General features: G+C 43.7%; 2 protein-coding genes across 2 annotated transcripts in view; both read right to left on the bottom strand.

The window, feature by feature from the left end:
* Positions 1–8,858: 8,858 nt before the first annotated feature.
* On the bottom strand, positions 8,859–20,247 carry SSTR3 (somatostatin receptor 3). The gene is made up of 2 exons (XM_075320833.1): positions 19,966–20,247; positions 8,859–11,321 (listed from the first exon to the last, which is right to left on the bottom strand). The coding sequence occupies exon 2, from the start codon at positions 10,849–10,851 to the stop codon at positions 9,640–9,642; it is 1,212 nt and encodes a 403-aa protein (XP_075176948.1). The 5' UTR covers positions 10,852–11,321; positions 19,966–20,247; the 3' UTR covers positions 8,859–9,639.
* A 616-nt stretch (positions 20,248–20,863) lies between these two features.
* The window catches only part of RAC2 (Rac family small GTPase 2), a 202,234-nt gene continuing 199,381 nt past the window's right edge, over positions 20,864–23,716 (bottom strand). Inside the window, exon 7 of the mRNA XM_075321756.1 lies at positions 20,864–21,186. The gene's annotated coding sequence lies outside the window, so the exon portion shown is untranslated. The remainder of the gene's footprint in view (positions 21,187–23,716) is intronic.

The following is a 23,716-nucleotide window of genomic DNA, read 5'->3' as shown; positions in this document are numbered from 1 at the left end:
CTTGGATCGACTCTTGAGTCCGATCCCAAACCTCTCTGGCATTAGTTGCCCAGTCGGCCACAAGAGGAGGAGGTGCAGCAGCGGGAAACGGGACCGGTACCCTAGGGTGTTGCCCATTATTGAGTACGAACGGTGTCTGCCCAGTGGCCTCAGCCAGCGAATTGTTAAGGGCAAATTCTGCCCAGGGTAGGAGGGAGGACCAGTTATCGTGGTTCTCAGCAACAAAGTGTCGAAGGTATATAATCATAGATTGATTGGTACGTTCAACCAAACCATTAGTCTCCGGATGGTATGCCGAAGAGAGATTCAACTCAATTTGCAGAAGGCTACAAAGATCTCGCCAGAAACGGGAAGTAAATTGCGGGCCTCTATCACAAATGATACGATCTGGCATCCCGTGAAGCCTAAAGACATGCTTGAGGAATAGTTTGGCTAGTACCCTGGAAGATGGGATTCTCGATAACGGTACGAGATGAACCATCCGGGAGAAATGGTCCGTAATGACCCACACAAATCTATGTCCCTGTGAACATGGAAGATCACCCACAAAGTCCATGCCTACCACCTCCCATGGTCTATCTGGCACTGGTAAAGGATGCAAGAGCCCAGCCGGTCTCTGCCGTAATGGACGGTTGCGAGCACACGAGTAGCAGGAACCGACATATCTCTTGACGTGGCTGGCTAAGTGTGGCCACCAATACCACCTCTCCAGTAACTCTCGTGTCCGCCTAATACCAAAATGCCCACCCACCTTTGAGGTGTGGGCCCATGACAGTATATCATTCTGTCGATCAGGCGGAACAAAGGTCTTGCCCGGTGGGATTTGGTCTAACGTCACAGGGGAGAGCGTATGAAAAACCCTGGAGGGAAGGATAAGACGAGGTTCGTCAATCTCTTCCTGGGTAGAAAGCATAGAGCGAGACAGGGCGTCTGCCTTGTTATTCTTACTCCCAGACAGATAGTTGATGGAGAAGTGAAAGCGGGAGAAAAACAAGGACCAGCGGGCTTGGCGAGGATTCAGACGCTGAGCGGTTTGTAAGTACGTCAGATTCTTATGGTCTGTATAGACCTGGAAAGGATGTTTCGCTCCTTCCAGCAAGTGACGCCACTCCTCCAAGGCTAATCTCAAGGCGAGTAGTTCCCTATCCCCAATGGTATAGTTTCTCTCTGCCGGTGAAAAGGTTTTAGCAAAGAAGAAACACGGCCTTTTTCTACCTGCACCGTTCTTTTGATACAAGACCGCACCAGCACCCACTGAAGAGGCATCAACCTCTAAGAGGAAGGGCTTATTCTCATCGGGTCTTTGAAGAACGGGAGCAGTTGAAAAGTGTCTTTTTACTGCCTCAAAAGCCTGAGATGTCTCAGTAGACCAGGCTTTGGGATTAGCACCTTTCTTAGTCAAGGCCACCAAAGGGGCCACCAAAGTAGAAAAATGGGGTATGAACTGCCTGTAATAATTTATGAATCCTAAGAAGCGTTGCACCGCCTTCAAGGAATGAGGTTCGGACCATTGCAGGACAGCAGAGAGCTTCGCAGGATCCATAGCCAGACCCTCTTGTGAGATAATGTAATCCAAAAAAGGCAATGAGGACTGCTCGAATACACATTTCTCGAGTTTAGCAAACAATGAGTGCTCCCTTAAACGGGAAAGGACACGAACGACATCCTGACGATGAGTCTCCAGATCAGGAGAAAAAATCAGGATGTCGTCCAGATACACCACTACTGAGGATAACAGTAAATCCCTGAACACATCGTTTACGAAGTCCTGAAATACTGCGGGTGCATTACATAACCCAAAAGGCATGACGAGGTATTCATAGTGACCGTCTCGGGTGTTAAAAGCGGTCTTCCATTCGTCACCCTTTCGAATTCGTACCAAGTTATACGCACCCCGCAGATCCAACTTCGTAAAAACTTGAGCTCCTCTCAGTCTGTCAAAGAGCTCCGAAATTAAAGGTAATGGGTATTTGTTCTTTATTGTGATTGCGTTGAGACCCCTGTAATCTATGCAGGGACGCAAATCACCCTCTTTCTTCCGAACAAAGAAGAACCCAGCTCCCGCGGGAGAGACAGACTTACGAATGAACCCCTTCTCTAAACTCTCTCTTATATAGGTCGACATGGCCTCAGACTCAGGTATCGACAGGGGGTAAACCCTGCCTTTAGGTGGAACCGAACCTGGGATAAGGTCTATGGCACAGTCATACGGCCTATGGGGTGGAAGAACCTCAGCACCCTGTTTGGAGAACACGTCAGCGAAATCCAAATAGGGTGTAGGTATGGGAGAGAGATCAGTTGATGCAACCGCAATGACCTTAGGTGGTAAGGGAAGACATCGGGACTGACATTTCGAACCCCAACTAATAATGCTGTCAGACTCCCAGTCAATGTGAGGAGCATGAGTCCGAAGCCATGGAAGACCCAGAAGGACGTCGTCTATACCCTCAGGCAAAACAAGAAAAGAAATCTCCTCTATGTGACCCTGAGACAGGGAAAGGCGCAAGGGAACTGTCCTCAATGTAATGGAGTCAGACAACATAGTTCCATTAACAACACGGACAGGAATAGGCGCCTCTAACATGATAGAGGGAATATTGTGTCCCTTTACAAATCCTGAGGACACAAAAATCCCGTCAGCTCCGGAATCCACAAAAGCCATAATAGGCCATGTATTCTCAGATAACGAGAGCTGACCTGGGATACAACACTTAGAGGGTGCAGAAGACGTCTCTAGTAACCCCCCTCTAATGGTTACTAGGCCAGGGAGTTTCCCTGACGACTAGGACACTTGTTGGCATAGTGCCCAGCCTGACGACATACGTAACATATAGGAGGACCAGACTTGCGTAGTCTGGAGAACGTATGACCTAACTCCATAGGAGTGGGAGATGTTTCAGATGCTGAGGAAGATGGTAGTGGACCCTCAACAACTGGAATAGCCCGATGCTTAGGGCGTGAGGAAGAGACCTCGAGTCTACGTTCCTTATGGCGTACATCGATCCTCGTTGCTACTGTGATCAAGTCCTCCAGAGAAGCAGGGACCTCACGAGTAGCAAGGGCATCCTTGACATAGCCTGCCAACCCTCTCCAGAAGATAGGAATCAACACCTTCTCTGGCCAATCTAGTTCTGCCACCAGAGTTCTAAAAGCAATGGCATAAGAACTAGTGGATAACGAACCCTGAGATAGATCTAACAGTCTCAGAGCCGCATCATGGGTAACCTGCGGACCCATGAATACCGCCTTAAGAGCATCAAGAAAGTCTTGATGTCTCAGAGTAACCACATCAGAGCGCTCCCATAGGGGAGTCGCCCATTCTAAGGCTTTGTCCTGAAGTAAGGAGATGATAAAGCCTACTCTGGACCTCTCCGTAGAGAAGCGAGAAGAGTTGACCTCTAGGTGTATCTGACACTGACTAATGAAACCACGACATGATCTGGCATCGCCAGAATATCTGTTTGGCAGAGCAAGTCGAGGATCATGTGCAGATGTCACCATGGTCTGAGGTTTATCCTCTATACTCTTGAGCCGTGACTCAAGTACTTGTATGTAACAGTGTAACTGCTGATATTCTGCCATAACTGCCAGACCCTTGGCTCAGTCCTAATGTTACGGGGGGCTGTCTGATAATAACCGAAAGGAGTATCAGACAGTCAGGGTCCACCGTGCAAAGACTTTGCTGCAGACTATGGCAGAGTGCAATACCTCTGTTAACTCACAGAAGGATATAATAAGTAAGTAAAGCAATTCCTCCCTTACTTGGAGGGTGTGTGGAATGATCTCTGTTAATAATCACAGAGACAAAGGCAATGTGTGCGAAATGGCACCTACCTAGGTCCGCTCTTCTAGTGGTGCAAAAGAGACGAACAGCAGCATAAGCCGCACAAAGCTCCTACCTGCGTTCGCTCCACTAGTGTGCGAGGACACGAACCACTAGATATGGCACCTGCCTAGGTCCGCTCTTCTAGTGGTGCAAAAGAGACGAACAGCAGCGTAAGCCGCACAAAGCTCCTACCTCTGTTCGCTCCCCTAGTGTGCGAGGATACGAACAACTGCCAGACGCAGTATAAGGAACGTTACCCTAGCGGCAACGTCCACCTACGAGTAGAATCACAAGGCCCAGCCAGACCATGTGCCTCAGGCACCTGCCTATGTCCGCTCCCCTAAGAGGTAAGGATACGGACAGCAGCCGAAGCTGTAAGGTATAAGAACGCTACCCTGCCGGTAGCGCTCACCTAGCATAGACAGAGGAATGCCTAGAGGAACGCGCACAGAGCGTCTACTCATATGCATGAACCAAGAGGACTGAGCACCATGCGGCGTGTGTCAGGGTCTTATATAGACTCTGTGCCTCATCCAAGATGGAGGACACCAGAGCCAATCCGCTGCCAGAACGACAGGAGTGACGTCATGCTGGCCTATCACCGAGCAAGACGTCACAAGCACATGACCAGCGACCAATCGGCATAGAAGGTGTCAGAGACATGTGACCTCGTGTCAGCGATGATGTCACCCGCACATGTGCAATGGCTCCAAGATTGGACTTAGTCTCCGGCGCTCGCACATGTGCAGTAGCAAGAAATCTGGACTTAGTCTCCAGCGCTCGCACATGTGCAGTAGCAAGAAATCTGGACTTAGTCTCCGGCGCTCGCACATGTGCAGTAGCAAGAAATCTGGACTTAGTCTCCAGCGCTCGCACATGTGCAGTAGCAAGAAATCTGGACATAGTCTCCAGTGCTCGCAGCAACCGTAACACCGTGCCTCCATTCCCCCGCTCTTCTTGGCACCACCGTCCACTGCCCTGTCACTACACTTCCCTAAGCCAGTCTGGGGTGAGCCATAGGCGCTGGGCATTCCAAGGATACCTCCAGGTTCCTGACTGGCCAGGTTACCTCGTCACCTCTCCCTTACTCGAACCCTTCTGCAGAATTGGCACCACACAAGGTCATCTCTCCAATCAACCCACTGACCATTTGTCTCTCCTCCCCTCTTGCCTCTAAGCTTTCTTCTAACCAGGAAGTGCCTACCATTGTTATGTATGCATATCACTCTGACATATTACACTATACATCGTTAATACATTTACAGCACATAAAAGATCACATAACAACATACTCTGTTTTACCAGGTTTTGCTCAGGTCCGTTACATCAAAACACTGCATCTAATATGTACATTGCACTTAATTCCAAACTCTTCTTTAAAAAATCAGGCAATAGCAGACCACGAAAGGGGTGGGGGGTAAACGCGACCACCTCCTTCACATGTATCACATTCCTAACAAGGACCGTGATGGAGACTTAACAGATTCTCCTCTTGTAATTGTTAGTACAGCTTTCCTTAAGGCCACTTTACACACTGCAACATCGCTAGCGATATCGCTGTAACGTCACCGGTTTTCTCACGTAATAGTGACCTCCCCAGCGACATTGCAGTGTGTGACACGCATCAGCGACCTGACCTGGCCCCCGCTGTGAGGTCCAAATCTTTCAGGAACATTCTTTGGTCCTTTGTTTCCCGCTGCGCATCATGTATCGGTGTGTTTGACACCGTTACAATGACATCATTAGCGACCCAGCCCATAGGCATGCTAGCGTTCCCTTTCCAGTGAGGTCGTTCTGCAGGTCCGTATCGCTGCTGCGTCGTTGGCCAGATCTGCCTGTTTGATAGCTCACCAGTGACTGTTGGAGACTTTCCAATGATCCCGGCCAGGTCGGGATCGCTGGTGGTATCGCTAGAAAGTCTCAGTGTGTAAAGGGGCCTTTAGAGATTGTACATATTTCCTAACCACAAAGAGGCTACACATCAGACCAGATCTGTTGATCAGACACCTTTAATAAAAAAACAGCTTTCGCATGTGAAGTGTTTTTTTCATTGGAGGAGGTTGGTAGACAGGATTGTCCAGTCAGTGAGGAAGGCTGCACCAACAAGTGAGTGGCACTGTGCAAAGGAGGAGAATCTGTAATACTTACAGTATGTATTAATATGTCCCTCAAAATAACTTCCCCAACACATTTCTTAAAATAAAAATAAAATGGTTTAACCCCTTTAAAAATATAGGGGCCTCTTTACAAGAACAGTGTTTGGGCACTTTGCAGTCTAGTAGAGATAAGTATAAATGAGCGGACCCACGGAAGTTCAGTTCAGCGGGTTCAGCCGGACTAAAGATAACATTCGGTTTGGGACTTTGGGACCTAAACCTGACCTGAACCCTATTGGAAGTCAATGATTGGACAGTTTGGTATGAGCCAGTCTTTAGCAGGGTGAGGTTTTTTCCATTGTTTTGTGCACACTACATCCGATAATGCTCATTTTATCTCCAGTATGAGCCGATCAAACACTGCGACCGGCTCACACTGGGCTGAGCACCGAGCGTACCTGAGCACAGCGATGCTCATTCCAGTGGTTTGCGGATGTAAAGCACCAGAACTCCAAACTCAAACACTGATTTTTTTGTAAAGTCTGTGTTCGATATGAACACCGAACTTAAAAATTTGGGTCCACTCATCTCTAATAGAGATGAGCGAACCCAGGGTTTGGTGTTTGCTGGTCATACCAAAGGGGAAGCTATTCTCCTTGCAGAGACTGACACACCATTCCAGCATGCCAGTGGTTAGGAGACTTTAAGCCGCAATGCTCCTCTGGGAAATACTCACTGAAGAGACAATTTGCATGTTCGTACCAAAAACAGACTTTACAAAACATACATAGTTCGGGCTTGGAGTTCGGGTGCTTTACGTATGTTGACCACTCGAGCGAGCATTACTGTGCTCGTGTACGCTCGGTGCTCAGCCCATTGAGAGTCGCTTGCAGTGTTTAAATATCTCGCACTGGGGGTAACAACAGTGTGATCAGTTGTAGTGTGTACAAATAAAATGAGGAAACCTCTCCCCTCCTCTCCCGGGAATTACTTTATTTGTCGCAGGCTGCACATTGGTGGAGACCTGAACTGCCAAATTAGTGACTTCCATTGGGGTTCAGGTCAAGTCTGGGTCCGAAACCGAACTTTATCTGAAGTTTGGCTGAACCCACCTAACCAAACTTCCATGGGTCTGCTCATCTCTAATATCTCCATAGCAGTTCGGATTCTCCTGGTAAAGCCAGACTTTAGAGACAGTTCAGTTCGGGACCTGGAATTGATCCCGGAGCCCAAACTCCATTAGAAATCAATGATTGGGTTGTTTGATTCTCCACCCACAAAGAGCCAGCCATATAGAGGGTATTTTCATGGGAGGGCGGGCACAGTTGTTTTTTTTTAGATACAGTATCCAAAATTGTTGTTTTTACCCCCCATGAAAGTCATTCGGAGACTGCAAGTGGCTCACAATGAGCCGGGCACCGAGGGTACCTGAGCACCACAATGCTCGATCGAGTGGTTAGCATACGTACAGAACCCAAACTCTGAATTTGGACTCTGAGACTTTTGTAAAAGTCTGTGCTTAGTACGAACACTGAATGTTATAGTTTGAGTTTGCGCATCTCTACTGTCCAGTAATGCATTTGTAAGAGAAGCTATTTGCTGCTTTAGAGATACAAGTGGCCCGCTAACCTCTCGGGCCCTTGTGTGGTTGCACCGATGGTATTTCCGCACATTGTACAGTTTTTTTTCCCTCGGTGATCATTGAAACCCCAATCACCAACATTGTACTTCACCTTTTTGCAGAATTTTGGAGCACATTCCATATATGAAATTCCACAACGAGCATTTTTTCCTTTCCTAATTCTTTCCCTTTATCCTTAATTTCTCCTTCACTTCTATCTTTTGCTTTTCTTATTTCAATATTTACATACTAAATATATCAATGGGCATTTCAAATGATCTGTTCAAGCTGGAATATTTAACTCTCATTAGCTTTTTTTATATACAGTATATCTATATAAGTTGTATTCTAATAATTAATTAAATCTGATTAGAACACAATAAACTATTTGTCTGGGCTTTAAAAGTGATATTTACCTTTCCAGGCACAAAGAAAATACTGGCTGCTCAAGGCCAAAGGGAAATGTCACAGGTCTTTAGATTGACAGATTACATTTTTGTGCCACGGAAATTCTATCCTGTTTTGCTGTTAGTTCACAGATTTCAGCTACATGTTCCATGGTGAACATACCGTATTTTTCAGATTATAAGATGCACTTTTCCTCCCAAAAATTTGGGAGGAAAATGAGGGGTGCGTCTTATAAGCCGAATGTAGCTTACCAGGGGGTGCTGGACAGGGGTCACTGGTGACAGGGGCAATGCTGCGGGCTGTGCTGAGTGTTGGGCTGTGCTGCAAGCAGTGCGCTGTGGGCTCTACCGGTGGTGAGGCATCGGCTGCCATCCTGAATGTTGGCAGTGCAAGCTTCAAATAATGGTGCCCGGAGTCAGGGCGTGCGCAGATGGAGCTCTCGGCTCAAGGTCTCATCTGTGCATGCGCTGCCTCCAGCCTATTGATCTCCCAGCAGCGGACTTAAGGAAAATGGCACCCGGAGGTGGCGTGTGCGCAGTTGAGATCTCCACTTGTGATTGAGCCCATAGCCCAATCTGTGCAACACCAACAATTTCTGTGAAGCCTGCACCGCCGACAGTTCCTGGATGTTCCTCCTGCCTCACAGCGTCGCCGTCCACAACGAGCAGCTGGGACACCCGCTGCACTGACGACTACTCCAGCACCGCCCCTGCCTCCTCTGGTAAGACACCACCAGATTATAAGATGGACCCCCTTTTTTTTCTCTCTAAACTTGGGATGCGTTTTATAATCCAGTGCGTCTTATAAAACGAAAAAATAAGGTACCGTAAATAGGAGCAAAATCGTTTTTGGATGAAAACAAAATAAATTTTGATCTTTTCAACCCTTTGTCCATCAACGTGAGAAAAATACATCCATGACATTGCTTGTCAAAGTTTTTAATTAATTACAACGTTCTGGTTTTTTTTACAGTGGAGCATTCTACCGGCGGCAATCAGTGCAAAATTACAAGTGGGAAAAACACAAGGATAAAAGAACAACGGGGAACAAAGTGAGAATGGAACTGGAGTATTGAGCTTATAAACAGGCTTTTTGTCTGGCCCCTTCTGTAGCATACAGTATATTATTTATTTATTTTTTTGTTTATTACCTTTATAAATGCAGCATGAAATAGAGAAAAAAAGTCACATTTTGGCAACATTGATCTGGGTTGTTATCCTCTCCAAGTAGAAATGTTTGTTGTAGATAAGAATCATATAATAGAACAGCATTGTATGTGAAAGTTCTTTGGCTCTTTACATCTCTGGCCTGCAGAGGAAACAATCTAAAACTCGCTATTAAATTTTATTTGCCCTAAGAAATTTGAAAACTTAATCTTCCAGTTTTGTAAGCTTCTCCATCCCGGCTTTCATGCCTTCAGTTCAAATACTCGAATCTTCTGTCAAAATGCTTAAGAATAAGATAAAAGGGATTATATTTCATGACGGTTTGCAAAATGCAGTCTGGAATTTAAAAATAAACTTTTGGAAATTAATCCCAACTTATTTCTAAATGTTCTTTTTGAAGTCCCGCTTTAAAATTAACTTTTCCAAAAAGACAAAGACCCAAGTAATTGTAATTGGAACATTTGACCTTGTCATATTTGAGAGAGATTGAATATTTCTTTTTTAAGAAATATTAGGTGTCTTTCACAAGTAACTAATGCCTAGCATGTTTTCTTTTTCAGATGCCCCTAGTTCCTCTGGTAGAGCATTTTGTGAAGAAGGACCAACTTCTTGCTGAAGAGGTTCTTCAATTGCAGCTATCTTCCCGTTCTCACTCATTCCGGCTACTTTTGGACTTTTCCTTTCTTCCGAGATGCCACTAACTCTACTCAACTCCCCATGTGCTGTGTGTTCTCCTCCATTCAGTACTGCATCTGCAACCCTAACGGAGGTCCGGCAGAGGACACGACGTAATCCACGCTGGAATGGTCGAGCAAGTAGGGCATAAATAATGGGATTCAGACAGCTGTTAGCATATGAAAGAGCTACGACAAAAGAGTAAAGTCCATACAGTCTTGGACCTGCAGGCAGAGTCCACAGGAGGTTGATGATATTTAAAGCGTAAAATGGTAGCCAACATAGTATGAAGGCAGTCACTGTAAGGGCAACCATCTTAGTGACTTTACGTTCAGGTCCCTGGCGTCGTGCTGGAGCTACCCTAACTCTATTACCGGATGATCTTAGCTGGGCCACAATTAGTATGTGGCAGATACAGATAACAAGCAATGGGCAGAAAAATCCTAGTGCAGCAGTGTATAAGATAAAACCAGTCCTCCATGCTTGTTGAGGCTCTGGCCAAGCTATGTGGCACATACCAGAATCCTTTGGAACTCCAGCAAAGAAAACTACTGGGAGAACAACCAAAAAGGAGAGAATCCATACTGTGACATTGATAAATTTTGCAACTTTGGGTCTTCTCCACCTTGATGACTGTATAGGACGAACTACAGCTAAGTACCTGTCCATGCTGAGCACTGTTAAGCAGAAAATACTTGTGAACTGGTTTACAGCATCCAGAGTCATTACTATTGTACAAACTGGTGAGCCAAAGGGCCAGTAGGACAGGGCACTTTGGGCAGCCAAAAAAGGTAGGCCCAACATAAATAGATCATCGGCCAAAGCCAAATTTAGAATATAAAGTGCCGTGACTGAGTTCTGTCCAGCAGGACTTCTCCATGCCAGGTAGATTACCAAGGTGTTACCCCACAGTCCTACTGCACATACAACTAGGTAGACTAATGGGATAAGTAACCCAGGAGCAGCCACATTTGGTGTAGAAGAGACATTGATAAATAATGTTGTGTTAAAGTCAGCGTAAGAACTCGGAAAGAAGCTTGTCGGAGAAGTTGGAGTCATCCTTGCAGAGAGATCAGAACATGGTTCTTTCAAGTGGTCCTCTTGGCATTTTACGAGCACTTTAATGCCTCTTCTGAGAAATATATACCCATGTTGAAGACAGTTGACACTTCATATTTTATGAATTGGCAAATTCTTATTTTGAGTAAAATATGGTAAAACTAGAAAAAGTTTCTCGTAGTTGACTTACTTATCTTCTCTTATATTTTAAGAAGTTTTTGTCTCTTTGGTTGGGATTGGATATTTTGTGGTCTTATTAGGTATAAAATGGTTACTCAGCTGGCTTAGAAGTATTTGGTAAGATCTGCTCACTTTATGGTTAAATTTTCAACAAATTGCGATAGGATGTCTTTTGTATTTCAAGATCGCCACGTGTTGTATTTTGGTGCATCAATGGAATATTTTACTTCTTGCTGGTTAGGTTTCAATAGCTTTCTCTTTGCCAGGCCCAAAGTCTCTTATTGGCGAATCTAGGCTCCGACAATGAAAAAAAAAAAAGATTTAATTATTAATTTTAAATATACTTTCCCAAATGTCAATTCCTTATCAATAATTTGTTAGATTTGTGTTAAGATAATGTAAACCTAAATAAAAAAAAAATCTAATAAAATATAGTCACTTATTGAATAATGGTATTGACATTCTGACATTTGGTCATGGCAAGCTCTAGATGGATGTGAGCCTATATACAAGAATATTTAATGGTTTAATTAGCATATACTATACAAGGAAAGCCTGGATGCATTTCTTGAAGAAAAAAAGCCTCATTAAGATATAGGTTGAACTTGGTGAAATTATGTCTTCTTTCAACCTTAAAGGGAACCGGTCAGGTCCCCTATGCCCTCCAATCCAGCAGCACTGATACCTGTATACCCAAATTCCTTGCCTGACCAGCCCTGTATAATGAAATCCACTAATACTATTGTTTTAAAAAAATGGCTTATAAACCTTCTCTTTCCCTATGCTAACTAGGCCTGTCTTTGATTAGTCAATGGGCGTTAGTTCCCCAGACTAGTCAACCCTCTTTCCATGTTATCACACCCCTGTGGGATGACACACCCCTGTTTGATGATGAAATGATTTCCATTAGCGGGTATCACCATCAGCTCCAGAAAATCTCGCGCATGCGCGAGGCTTATTTCGGCCATGTCAGGGCACCTTTGATGCAGGGTGTACACTTCCTGGATTCATTAGGCGCACTGCGCAGGACTGGAAGTTCAGAAGATGTGCACGTGAGCATCCACCCTGCTTCTGAGGTTTACTGATATGGCCAAAATGAGTTGCACGCATGCGCAAGATTTCCATTAACTGGCAGTGATGCCAGCTCGTGGAAATCATGCTATCATGCCTACAGGGGTGTGATAACATGGAAAGAGGGCCAACTAGTCAAGGGAAACAATGCCCCATCGACTAGTCACAGACCTTATTAGCATTGGGGAAAAGGGGTTTATAAGTCGTTTTACAAAACATTCATATTAGTGAATAGTGTCATACAGGGCTGGTTAGGCAGGCAATTTGGGCACACAGGTATGAATGCTGCTAAGTTAGAGGGCAGAGAGGACCTGACAGGTTCCCTTTAAAACAATTAATCTATAAAATATTTAATCCACTCGATACAGACATATCAAGCTATGTGAACCCTATACAAGGTTCCCTTGTTTTGTTGCATGTGGTCATATAGAAATTCAAAATCTATATATTTTTTCGTAAAATATGGAACTAAAAAGAATTAATTTCACCCACATGTTAATATGCGTAATGAAATAATGAATAGTGAATTTTGGTGTTTAAGTTACAGAAATATTTTACTTTTATATGACATGTCAAGAGAAAAGTAACAACATGCTTTTGGGCTTGTAGTGCATTTCCAAAAATAAGAATGCACCATTGATATTGTTTTATTGTATAATCTCATATTTTAATTTTTTGGGAATTGGTGAAGGTTAGGGGTGGAACGATTGTGATCACAGGGATCGCAAATGCGACTGGGCCCAGGGGTGCAGGGTGCCCTAGCCCGAGACCGCACATCCAGCTGAAATGCATTGTGCTGCAGAGACCCATCAGGTCCCTGTACTGCGATACACACTGCCACCCAAACAGAAGCCGGTAGCTTTCAGCCGTTTGTTGGTGACTCAGGTGGCGCATGAAAGTGATGTCGTTCGTTGCTATAGCATGGAAGCCAATGAAAGCTGCCAACCACTGCGGGCTGGCTATAGAGGAGGATGCCGAGCAACAAGGGAATCAGGGAGGGTGAGTACAGTATATACCAGGAGGGGCCCAGAAGGAGGACAGTATAGAGCAGGAGGGGAACAGTATATACCAGGAGGGGTATAGTATATACCAAGAGGGGGACAGTATATACCAGGAGAGATCCAGGATAGCAACATATATACAGGAGTAGGACAGTATATACCAGGAGTCGGACAGTATACACCAGGAAGGAGACACTATATACCAAAAAGGGCCCAGGAGAAAAATATATATTCCAAGAGGGGGACAGAATATACCAGGAGGGAGACAATATTTACCAGGATGGGGGACTGTATATACCAGGAAGGGGACAATATATATCAGGAGGGGAACAGTATATACCAGGAGGGGCTCAGGAGGGGGACAGTATATAGCAGGAAGGGAACAGTATATACCAGGATGGGGGACATACAGTTAGGTCCAGAAATATTTGGACAGTGACACAAGTTTTGTTATTTTAGCTGTTTACAAAAACATGTTCAGAAATACAATTATATATATAATATGGGCTGAAAGTGCACACTCCCAGCTGCAATATGAGAGTTTTCACATCCAAATCGGAGAAAGGTTTTAGGAATCATAGCTCTGTAATGCATAGCCTCCTCTTTTTAAAGGGACCAAAAGTAATTGGACAAGGGACTCTAAGGGCTGCAATTAACTCTGAAGGTGTCTCCCTCGTTAACCTGTAATCAATGAAGTAGTTAAAAGGTCTGGGGTTGATTACAGGTGTGTGGTTTTGCATTTGGAAGCTGTTGCTGTGACCAGACAACATGCGGTCTAAGGAACTCTCAATTGAGGTGAAGCAGAACATCCTGAGGCTGAAAAAAAAGAAAAAATCCATCAGAGAGATAGCAGACATGCTTGGAGTAGCAAAATCAACAGTCGGGTACATTCTGAGAAAAAAGGAATTAACTGGTGAGCTTGGGAACTCAAAAAGGCCTGGACGTCCATGGATGACAACAGTGGTGGATGATCGCCACATACTTTCTTTGGTGAAGAAGAACCCGTTCACAACATCAACTGAAGTCCAGAACACTCTCAGTGAAGTAGGTGTATCTGTCTCTAAGTCAACAGTAAAGAGAAGACTCCATGAAAGTAAATACAAAGGGTTCACATCTAGATGCAAACCATTCATCAATTCCAAAAATAGACAGGCCAGAGTTAAATTTGCTGAAAAACACCTCATGAAGCCAGCTCAGTTCTGGAAAAGTATTCTATGGACAGATGAGACAAAGATCAACCTGTACCAGAATAATGGGAAGAAAAAAGTTTGGAGAAGAAAGGGAACGGCACATGATCCAAGGCACACCACATCCTCTGTAAAACATGGTGGAGGCAACGTGATGGCATGGGCATGCATGGCTTTCAATGGCACTGTGTCACTTGTGTTTATTGATGACATAACAGCAGACAAGAGTAGCCGGATGAATTCTGAAGTGTACCGGGATATACTTTCAGCCCAGATTCAGCCAAATGCCGCAAAGTTGATCGGACGGCGCTTCATAGTACAGATGGACAATGACCCCAAGCATACAGCCAAAGCTACCCAGGAGTTCATGAGTGCAAAAAAGTGGAACATTCTGCAATGGCCAAGTCAATCACCAGATCTTAACCCAATTGAGCATGCATTTCACTTGCTCAAATCCAGACTTAAGACGGAAAGACCCACAAACAAGCAAGACCTGAAGGCTGCGGCTGTAAAGGCCTGGCAAAGCATTAAGAAGGAGGAAACCCAGCGTTTGGTGATGTCCATGGGTTCCAGACTTAAGGCAGTGATTGCCTCCAAAGGATTCGCAACAAAATATTGAAAATAAAAATATTTTGTTTGGGTTTGGTTTATTTGTCCAATTACTTTTGACCTCCTAAAATGTGGAGTGTTTGTAAAGAAATGTGTACAATTCCTACAATTTCTATCAGATATTTTTGTTCAAACCTTCAAATTAAACGTTATAATCTGCACTTGAATTCTGTTGTAGAGGTTTCATTTCAAATCCAATGTGGTGGCATGCAGAGCCCAACTCGCGAAAATTGTGTCACTGTCCAAATATTTCTGGACTTAACTGTGTATACCAGGGTTGGGAACATATTTACTAAAATGGGGGACTCACCAGGATGGGGAACATATATACCAGAATGGGGGCATATTTACCAAAATCTAGCCCAGGACATATTTACCAGGAAGAAGACCAGGAGGGTACATTACAACAGTATGGGGACATTGCTATATAATGGGGGGTTTATCTTTAGGGAGGACAAAAGGATCAGGCAATTAAACATACCCCGATATCTCTCATTGGAAAGTTGGGAACTCCAAATATATGCAGATTATTGTCTAATTCTATTGAAATTTGGGAGTTTGGCCAACCGGTTTTAAAGGAGTTGTCCAGGCTTTGGGTGCAAGTCTGCAGTCAATCTGTGTGAGTCTTCACAGGGTGTAGTGTGCGCATTGTCAGGATTCTCCACTGCTAACGCCAGGGGTGAGAGGTTATGTGACTGCAAGTAAGCAATTGGTATACTTCTGCCACATTTAGACTAGACATGTCTGGCCTTGCTCGTCACTTCGGTTGAGCGAGTGTCAGGCCTCCACCAGGAGGTGCAGAAGCAGAATGGAGATAGAATTCCAAAGAGCAGTTAGACTAAAGTCAGCAAGGGGGCACATGCACCGTGTATGGGAAGTCAGAAAGCCTAAGTCTTAACCAGGAAATCACGTCTGAACAAGAGTGAGCAAGCCATAAACAGGTGGAAGCATGAGGGTCAGGTGCAAAGAGGGAAGCCAAAAAAGGGAAGCAGAGCTGTGGTCAGGAAATGTTACAGAGGTCAGAGGCCAGGAGAGCAAGTACAAAAAAGGGGGAGGGGACTGAGACATAAAACAGGACCGGGGTCTGGGAGACAAAGCACACAAACAGTACAAGGGAATCAGAGGTCAGGGAGAAGTAAGCTGAGAAGTGGGACGGATCAGGGCTAACTAACAAGAACCAGTTGCGCACATTGCAGAGCAGGAACTATTACTGGCAGCGTTCCAGAAGTCTCAACACCATAATAAAGCAGCATGAGTCCCGGAAAGAGGCACAACAGAATAGACCCCTCCCACCTGACTTAACCCCATCAGAGTCAAGCTACAATCATGACACTGAGGCTATGTAAGTCTAGTCAGCATGTGACAGCACGTATACAAATTACATACATGCTCCCACTCCAGGCACTATCACTGGAGAATCCTGGCAGCTCACATGCTACACGCTGTCACATAGAATGACTGCAGTCTTGCGCTCCAAACATGGACAACCCCTTTAAGTTACCTATCTTGGGATCTCTAGTGGAGGTGTGTGGTTGACAATTTCATATTAGCCCCAAAACAAACATTTTAATTGTAAGTCAAAATGTGGACTTGAAATCATTCTTGGCCTTTATTTGGAAAGGGTGAAAGTTTTTATGGTAACAACATTGTCTGAAAGGATTAATACAAAATAATGCCCTTCCACTAAATGCCATTTGTCAGCACAATGGGCCAAGCAACCACAAATATGGCTTTTCTCTTGGGTGATGTTGGTTGCTATAGAGATGATGTTAGTAGTTGAATGAAGGCCTCATGAATTTCTCCAGTAAATAATTAAAAAGAAAGAGTAGTGTTCTAAAGCAAAAGCTATTAGGGGGGCTTTGACTCCCAAATCAATTTTGTGGACTGTGTTTTCAGCTATAATGTTCACGATTAGGCCCCTTATATAGCACATAAGGGAAATGTGCTAGCCCGTATGTCTTTTAAGATCAAAGCTGGGATCAGATTAGGCCAAACCGATAGGGAAATCATTCACTAATATTTCCATAGAAAATAAAACCTAGTCACCTTGAAGTTTTGGTTTGGTCTTATACCGGAAAAAAAAGGGTTTAAGGAACCTGTCAGGTCCCTTATGCCCTTGAAGTCAACAGAATTTACATTTGCATGCCAAAATTCACTCCCTAACCATCCCTGTATAACATCATTCTCTAAAATAAAACTTAGGCCTGTGAGGAGTCGCAGGGGCATTAGTTCCCCTGACTAATCAGCCCTTTTTCCATGTTATCACACCCTTGTGGGCATAATAACATTATGTCCAAGAGCAGCATCACCACCAGCTCTTGGAAATCTCGCGCATGCGCACGGCTCATTTCGGCCACATCACTGCGCCTTTGATGCTGGCTTCATTAGGCACACGGCGCATGACAAAAAGTTCAGAAGATGTGTCTCGTTCCAGCCGCCACAGTGTGCCTCAAAAGCTGGGTGTACTTGTCCCGGCTTCAGAGGGCGGACTGCACATGATCCAAAGTCTTCCGCACTTCCGGTCATGCGCAGTGTGCCGCTGTAGTCAAGTATACGCATCCCAACTTCAGAGGTGCACTACATATGGTCAGAAGTGCAGAAGACTTCAAATCATGAGGAAGCCAAGACAAGTACACCCAGCTTCTGAGGCGCACTGATGTGGCCAGAACGAGCTGCGCGCATGCGTGAGATTTCCATGAACTGGCGGTAATGCCTCTCTTGGAAATAATGTTATCACGCCTGTGAAAGGGCCAACTAGTCAGGGGAACTAACACCCCTGTGGCTAGTCAATAGAGACGTGTGAACCCGTGCAAGTTTGGTTCAGTGGGTGCAGCCGAATTGTACCTCCATGGGTTCGGACTTGGCCCGAATCCTAAAGGATCTCTTAGGATCTGTCAGGTCTCCGTCCACATACAGCCAGTCATAAACAGATCCCTTCCAGGGGAGGGTGGGCAGGGGTTTTTTTTGGGTTGCACAGTACATCTGATCACTCTGTTGTACCCCCGATGCGAGTTGATCTAACACTGCAAGCGGCTTGCACTGTGCTGAGCACCTAGTGTACCCAAGCACAGCGATGCTCGTGCGAGTGGTCAGCATACGTAACGCACCCGAATTCCATGGTTTAAAGTCGGTGTTCGGCCCGAAAATCGACCACCAGGTTCGCTCGTCTCTACTAGTCACAGGCCTAATTTGAATAAGAAAAATTGAGGTAATAAATGCTTTTTTTAAAGTTTTATTTTAGAGAATGATGTTATACAGGGCTAGTTAGGAAGGGAATTTGGACATGCAAATGTAAATGCTGATAGATTGGGTCACATAAGGGACCTGACAGATTCCCTTTAAGATATTTTTTTTCCCCTCTTTTGTAGCATAAAAATAATTAGATATTCTCATGATACCATATGGATTACTCAACCGCTGGGTCTCAATACTAACGGTAAAACAATTTAATCCCTCTAATCTGAAATCCAACGGTATAAAAACATCTGATCATCTAGAACTTGGTTCAACTATATTGGATTTCCCATTTTTTATACTTTTTTTGTGAGCATGGAATAATGCAATTAATTCAACCCAGGTCCAAAGGAGCTGGAATAAAGGATTTTTACTCTTCGTAAACTTTTCTTTGAATAACATCCTTAGGAAAATGACAGTTTATCGCATACAATTAGGTGCTTAAACTTTATAAATCGGATTTTCTGATTTTAGTTTATTATCATTTTTGCTGTTTTTGGTACAGTCTGTTTTTTTCAAAACCAAGGTTTTAACTAGTATTATAATGCTATGAGGGTAAATGTTCCTCTATTTGCTTTTTGTTCCTTTTATTCTTTATCAGTCAGTTCACATACATTTACTGAGTCCTGTGATCTGTGCCACTGTGTGCCCGGACGCTGAGAATTAACTTCCTGACTTGTGTTAACTCTCGTAGACTTAAATCTTATTGTATGAGGCAGAGACAGTGTTATATAAAGTGAAAGAAAGCAAGCAATAAAATGCAAAAAATAAATAAAAAAATAAAGGCACAAAAATAGACTATTTATATACTCTAAAAAAAAAAGCAAGGACAGTGACTAAGAGAATTACTTGGTGACGCAGACACACCGAGCAATATATGCGAAGGAATAAAGTAACACAGATATATAGCGGAGGCATAGTAGTAATATAAACAGGTTCATGTACAGCTTCATTACTAAACCTATATATTGTTATTACAGACAGGTGTATTGCAAGGGGTAAAGTCAATTATGGTGCAGATATTCTGCATACGCAGGCAATTAAGGCTATTACCAAATGACATTAAGTAAGAGAGTGCGACACAATCTGTTGGAGAAAACACATTGTGCAGTGATATAAGTTATAGAAGCGACTAGAAATATGTATCATTCAATGCAGATGGAAAAATAGGAATGATATATACATATTAAATATAAATATATATATATATATATATATATATATATATATACTGCTCAAAAAAATAAAGGGAACAAACAGCAAAATGGTATGTTAGTGTTCCCTTTATGTTTTGAGCAGTATATATATATATATATATATATACACATATCTGTATATGTATATACATATATATCACGATATATAATGCGTGTGTGTATATATATATATATATATATATATATGATAGCATGATATATAATATAATATGTGTGTGTGTGTACATATATGTATATATATATACACACACACACACACGTGTATATATATATATATATATATATATATATATACACACACACACACACATACATATTATGTATCATGCTATCATATATATATATATATATATATATATACATACACACACACTCGTTATATATCGTGATATCGTATATGTATATATATATCTATATATATATATATATATATACAAACACACACATACATATATATAAATCATTTTGGAGAGAATATCTGCAGATACAGGAAGAATTGAGCTTTTTGGATCATTTTTTGGCATAGTTACACCACTTGCAGGTGTTTCCTTGGTAGTCAGGTACATTTCTTCCATTCTCGCAGGGCAGGTCAGTGTCTGCCTTACAGGTACCTACCTGTTCTAGCTCCTTGGTCTTTGCAGCTGCTTGGCTCTGCATACAAGCAGCCAGCTGAACGTCATTACAGGTAGATCTAGGTGTTGCTTGCAGTCTTAGGGTGACTTGGATGGGTCGGTCTCACAAGTGCGGATCTCAGGTGCTGCTGCCTCTTTTTCTCCGTTCGGATCCCTACTCTTTTTTTTTCTTCCCCCTATCCTCCTCTCTTTTAACCTGTTCGGTTTCTCTATCCCTCTGTCTCTCTATCTCTCCGTATCAAGAATTTGTCTGTCAGTGGCACACAGGTTGCAAACCAATCAGGGGCTGAGAAGGTGGAGAGGGGGGGAGTGAGTGGGAGTGAGGGAGAGAGAGAGCTATAAATACATAAGGGGAGAGAGGGATGGACAGAAAGAAAGAGTTCGAATTTAAAAAGGAAATATAGACATTGCATGGAAATAATGAAGAAAGCCGGAGAGAAGAACCATTAACCCCTTTTATTTCTCCAAGACGCTGAAAATTGAAATATATATATATAGTTGTTTTTTTTTATATATAAGATTCAATGTCTGCCACCCTTGAGTACTAGAAATTCTCTAGCAATACAGACAATGTCTTACTAAGTGCCAAACAATGGGTTAATGAGAGTCGTACAGTGACCTCCCCCCCTTTACTGCGTCATTCCTCGCACTCGTTCTCCCCCTTCTCTGCCTCATTCATTTTTCCGCATGCATCCATCGTACCCCATTCATTTCCCTTCTCCTCTGCTAACCCTTGCGCGCGGCTCTCACATGCCGATGCACCCGTATTATACAGTCACATCAGACATCTCTCCGTGGACCGCAGACATATCATCGCAAATATATTATTGCCTACTCATCTCATGGTCCGGCAGACGACACAATAGGAAGCGTTTCGGGAATAACGTAGACAGACTTTATTACATGCAAACCGTTAAAAGTCAAACAAAGTATCGCGTCTCATGTACAGGTTTATATCTTTACGGTATATAAAGCAAGGGCAATAAGATATATTTATTTATAAGACGTATTCCTGACTAATCAGGACAGATTGAAGAACAGCAGTGGATGGGAGAGCAATTAATTAGATAGAACGAGGTGTTGGCAGCAGCTAAAACTGCATCAGGGGGTCATAGGCGATAGAAAGAAGGAGCGAACACAAGTGTTTGGCGTAAGGGTTACGTCATTGTCTTCTCAGACAAACCGGGGAATCCTCTTCTGCATCCTGTGCAAGACAAAAGAAAAGACAATGAGAACCAGCGTGGCTGAGACAATCCGAGCAGGATAACACCGTGCCCTCGTAACCTTTCGTCGGATGAGAAATGATGGCAGTGACGGCATTCATATTCATTAGCATTTTGATAGCATGTGCTCGCATATCTGAATAATAAAAGAAGCACACAGATACATCTAGATAGACAACAATTGGAGTCTTTTTTTCCGAACGATCCGCCAATAGGTAGAATTTCCCCATGTCTTAGAAATTGAAGGTTTAAGAATGGAGACTTCATCGCACTTTTAGACTTGCTATTTAGGGTGTACATGCTATGGCAGCGTAAGTGACAGCCTTTTGTCAGCAGCACAGTGACTGACACGTTGACATGGAGCCGGAATTGCATTGACGTCTGCAGGGCTGAGGTCTGTACTGCGGGGAACGGCTCTAATAAAAACGTAATTAAAGTTTCGCAGTTCCTTCGCGTTACCCAATGAATACAGATATCAGTAATGGATCCGATTCCATAGAAAATGCCCTAATATTTCATTCCTGATTAATACAGAATGGAATCATAACTCACAGCCAACATGGTCACTGCCTTCAGGTTATGTTCCATTCAGATCTGTCCTTTGCTTTTAATAATAAATCACTTTGAATGCACCAAGAAAAATCTCAAAAAAACGTCTTTTTATAGACTATATGGGTAAAACGATATTATATAGGATTATTTCTCTAATCTATAGTCCCCTGATCACCATAACTCAGTATTAAGATTGGGTCAGACGGCCGTAGATTTTCTCAGTCAAATATACAAATGACACTGTTCAAACTCTGGATCCGAATGTCAGCATGGTGTGATCTGACTGTCTCGCAGGAGGTTATTGGAGCACACTATTTAGAAAAGGGAGAACAAACTTTCTAAATAATCTCCATTCCGTGAGTCCGCTAAAATCGAACTGCACTCAGATGTCTTCCGAGTGCAGTCCAATGACTTCCACCCACAAATGGTCGGACTGGCCCACCGGAGAGCAGGAGAATCGTCTGGTGGGCCTCCTTTGCAGTAATATGTCAGTTACCCACCAAACATGATCAGTAGTTGGCACAATACACTTGTTTCATTTTGTACATACAAAAGAAGCCGCTCATCATTCATTTTACAATCTACCCAGTATACATTATAGAAGATAAGGTTAATATGTGAACGTAATATATGAATGTAGTTGATCAGTGGACCTCCAGAGTCAATGTTACTGTTGGGCCCCTGCTGCTCCAGTCTGACACTGCACCCACCCATAGACTTGAATGGTTAAGTCTCATCTAATTTCAGAGGGAAATCACAGCAGCATGCTGCATTTTGTTTTTCACTGACAGATTCTGCCAGTGAAAAAAACAAAATCAGTCATCAGCACTGCATCATTGAATAACATAAAAAAATCAGATTGCATTTGTTCGATTTATACAGTGGTGTGAGCGAGCCCTTAAGTCTGTCCTCCCATGCCGTGTATTCTGTTTAAAGTCCATCCTGAATACAGCAGCCAAGTTTATCTTTCTGTCCAGCCGCTATGCTGTGCCAGTCTTTGCACTTGTTACCCATGCACTATAATCCTCCTCAACAGTGGATGTACTAGGTACATTCTAACTGTCGTGTGCATCCCGAACAAGGACGTACCCAGTACTCCCTCACAATTAGGGGCTCGATCGCCACCAGGGAATCAGCTTTCCTGACAGCCGAGCCCCGATGTAACAGGCCAGAGTATACCCTGAGTCCAGACTATACATGGGGTTAAAGGGAACCTGTCACCAGATTTGGTGACTATAAGCTGTGACCACCACCAGTGGGCTCTTATATACAGTGTTCTAACATGCTGTATATAAGAGCCCAGGCCGCTGTGTAGAATGCAAAAATGACTTTATAATACTTACCTAAATGGTCGGTGCGGTGCAGATGGGTGTCTCCGTTCTCCGGGTGCGGTGCCTCCTCTATCAGCCATGTTTGTCCTCTTTCTTCTGAAGTCTGGGTGCAGGATGCGTCCTACGTCATCCACACTAGCGGAGATTGAGGTCCTGCGCAGGTGCACTTTGATCTGCCCTGAGCAGGGCAGATCAAAGTATTGTAGTGAGCATGAGCGGGACCTCAATGCCGACCTGTGTGCATGATGTAAGACGCTTCATGCACCCAGGCTTCAGAAGAATGAGGACAAAGATGGCCGAAAGAGGAGGCGCCGCACTCGGAGAACGGAGACACCCATCCAACCAGTCTGCACCGAACCGACCATTTAGGTGAGTATTAAGAAGTTATTTTTACGTTCTACACAGCAGCCTGGGCTCTTATATACAGCATGTTAGAATACTGTATATAAGAGCCCACTGGTGATGGCTGCAGCTTATAGGCCCCAAATCTGGTGACAGGTTCTGTTTTAAGCAGCCTAGGCTAAATTATATATGTAGGTATATTATGGCCTAAACCAATTTATACTCGTGGGTATAAATTTACCTAGGCCATTTCAAACCCACTCATGTCAGATTATACCCCAGATAG

The sequence above is a fragment of the Anomaloglossus baeobatrachus genome, chromosome 8 (assembly GCF_048569485.1).
Source record: "Anomaloglossus baeobatrachus isolate aAnoBae1 chromosome 8, aAnoBae1.hap1, whole genome shotgun sequence".
NCBI lineage: Eukaryota > Metazoa > Chordata > Amphibia > Anura > Aromobatidae > Anomaloglossus > Anomaloglossus baeobatrachus.
This window is presented reverse-complemented; position numbering and strand designations above follow the sequence as displayed.

Coding starts and splice junctions, on each gene's coding strand:
- SSTR3 (XM_075320833.1), bottom strand. CDS start 10,851: ATGACTCCAACTTCTCCGACAAGCTTCTTTCCGAGTTCTTACGCTGAC.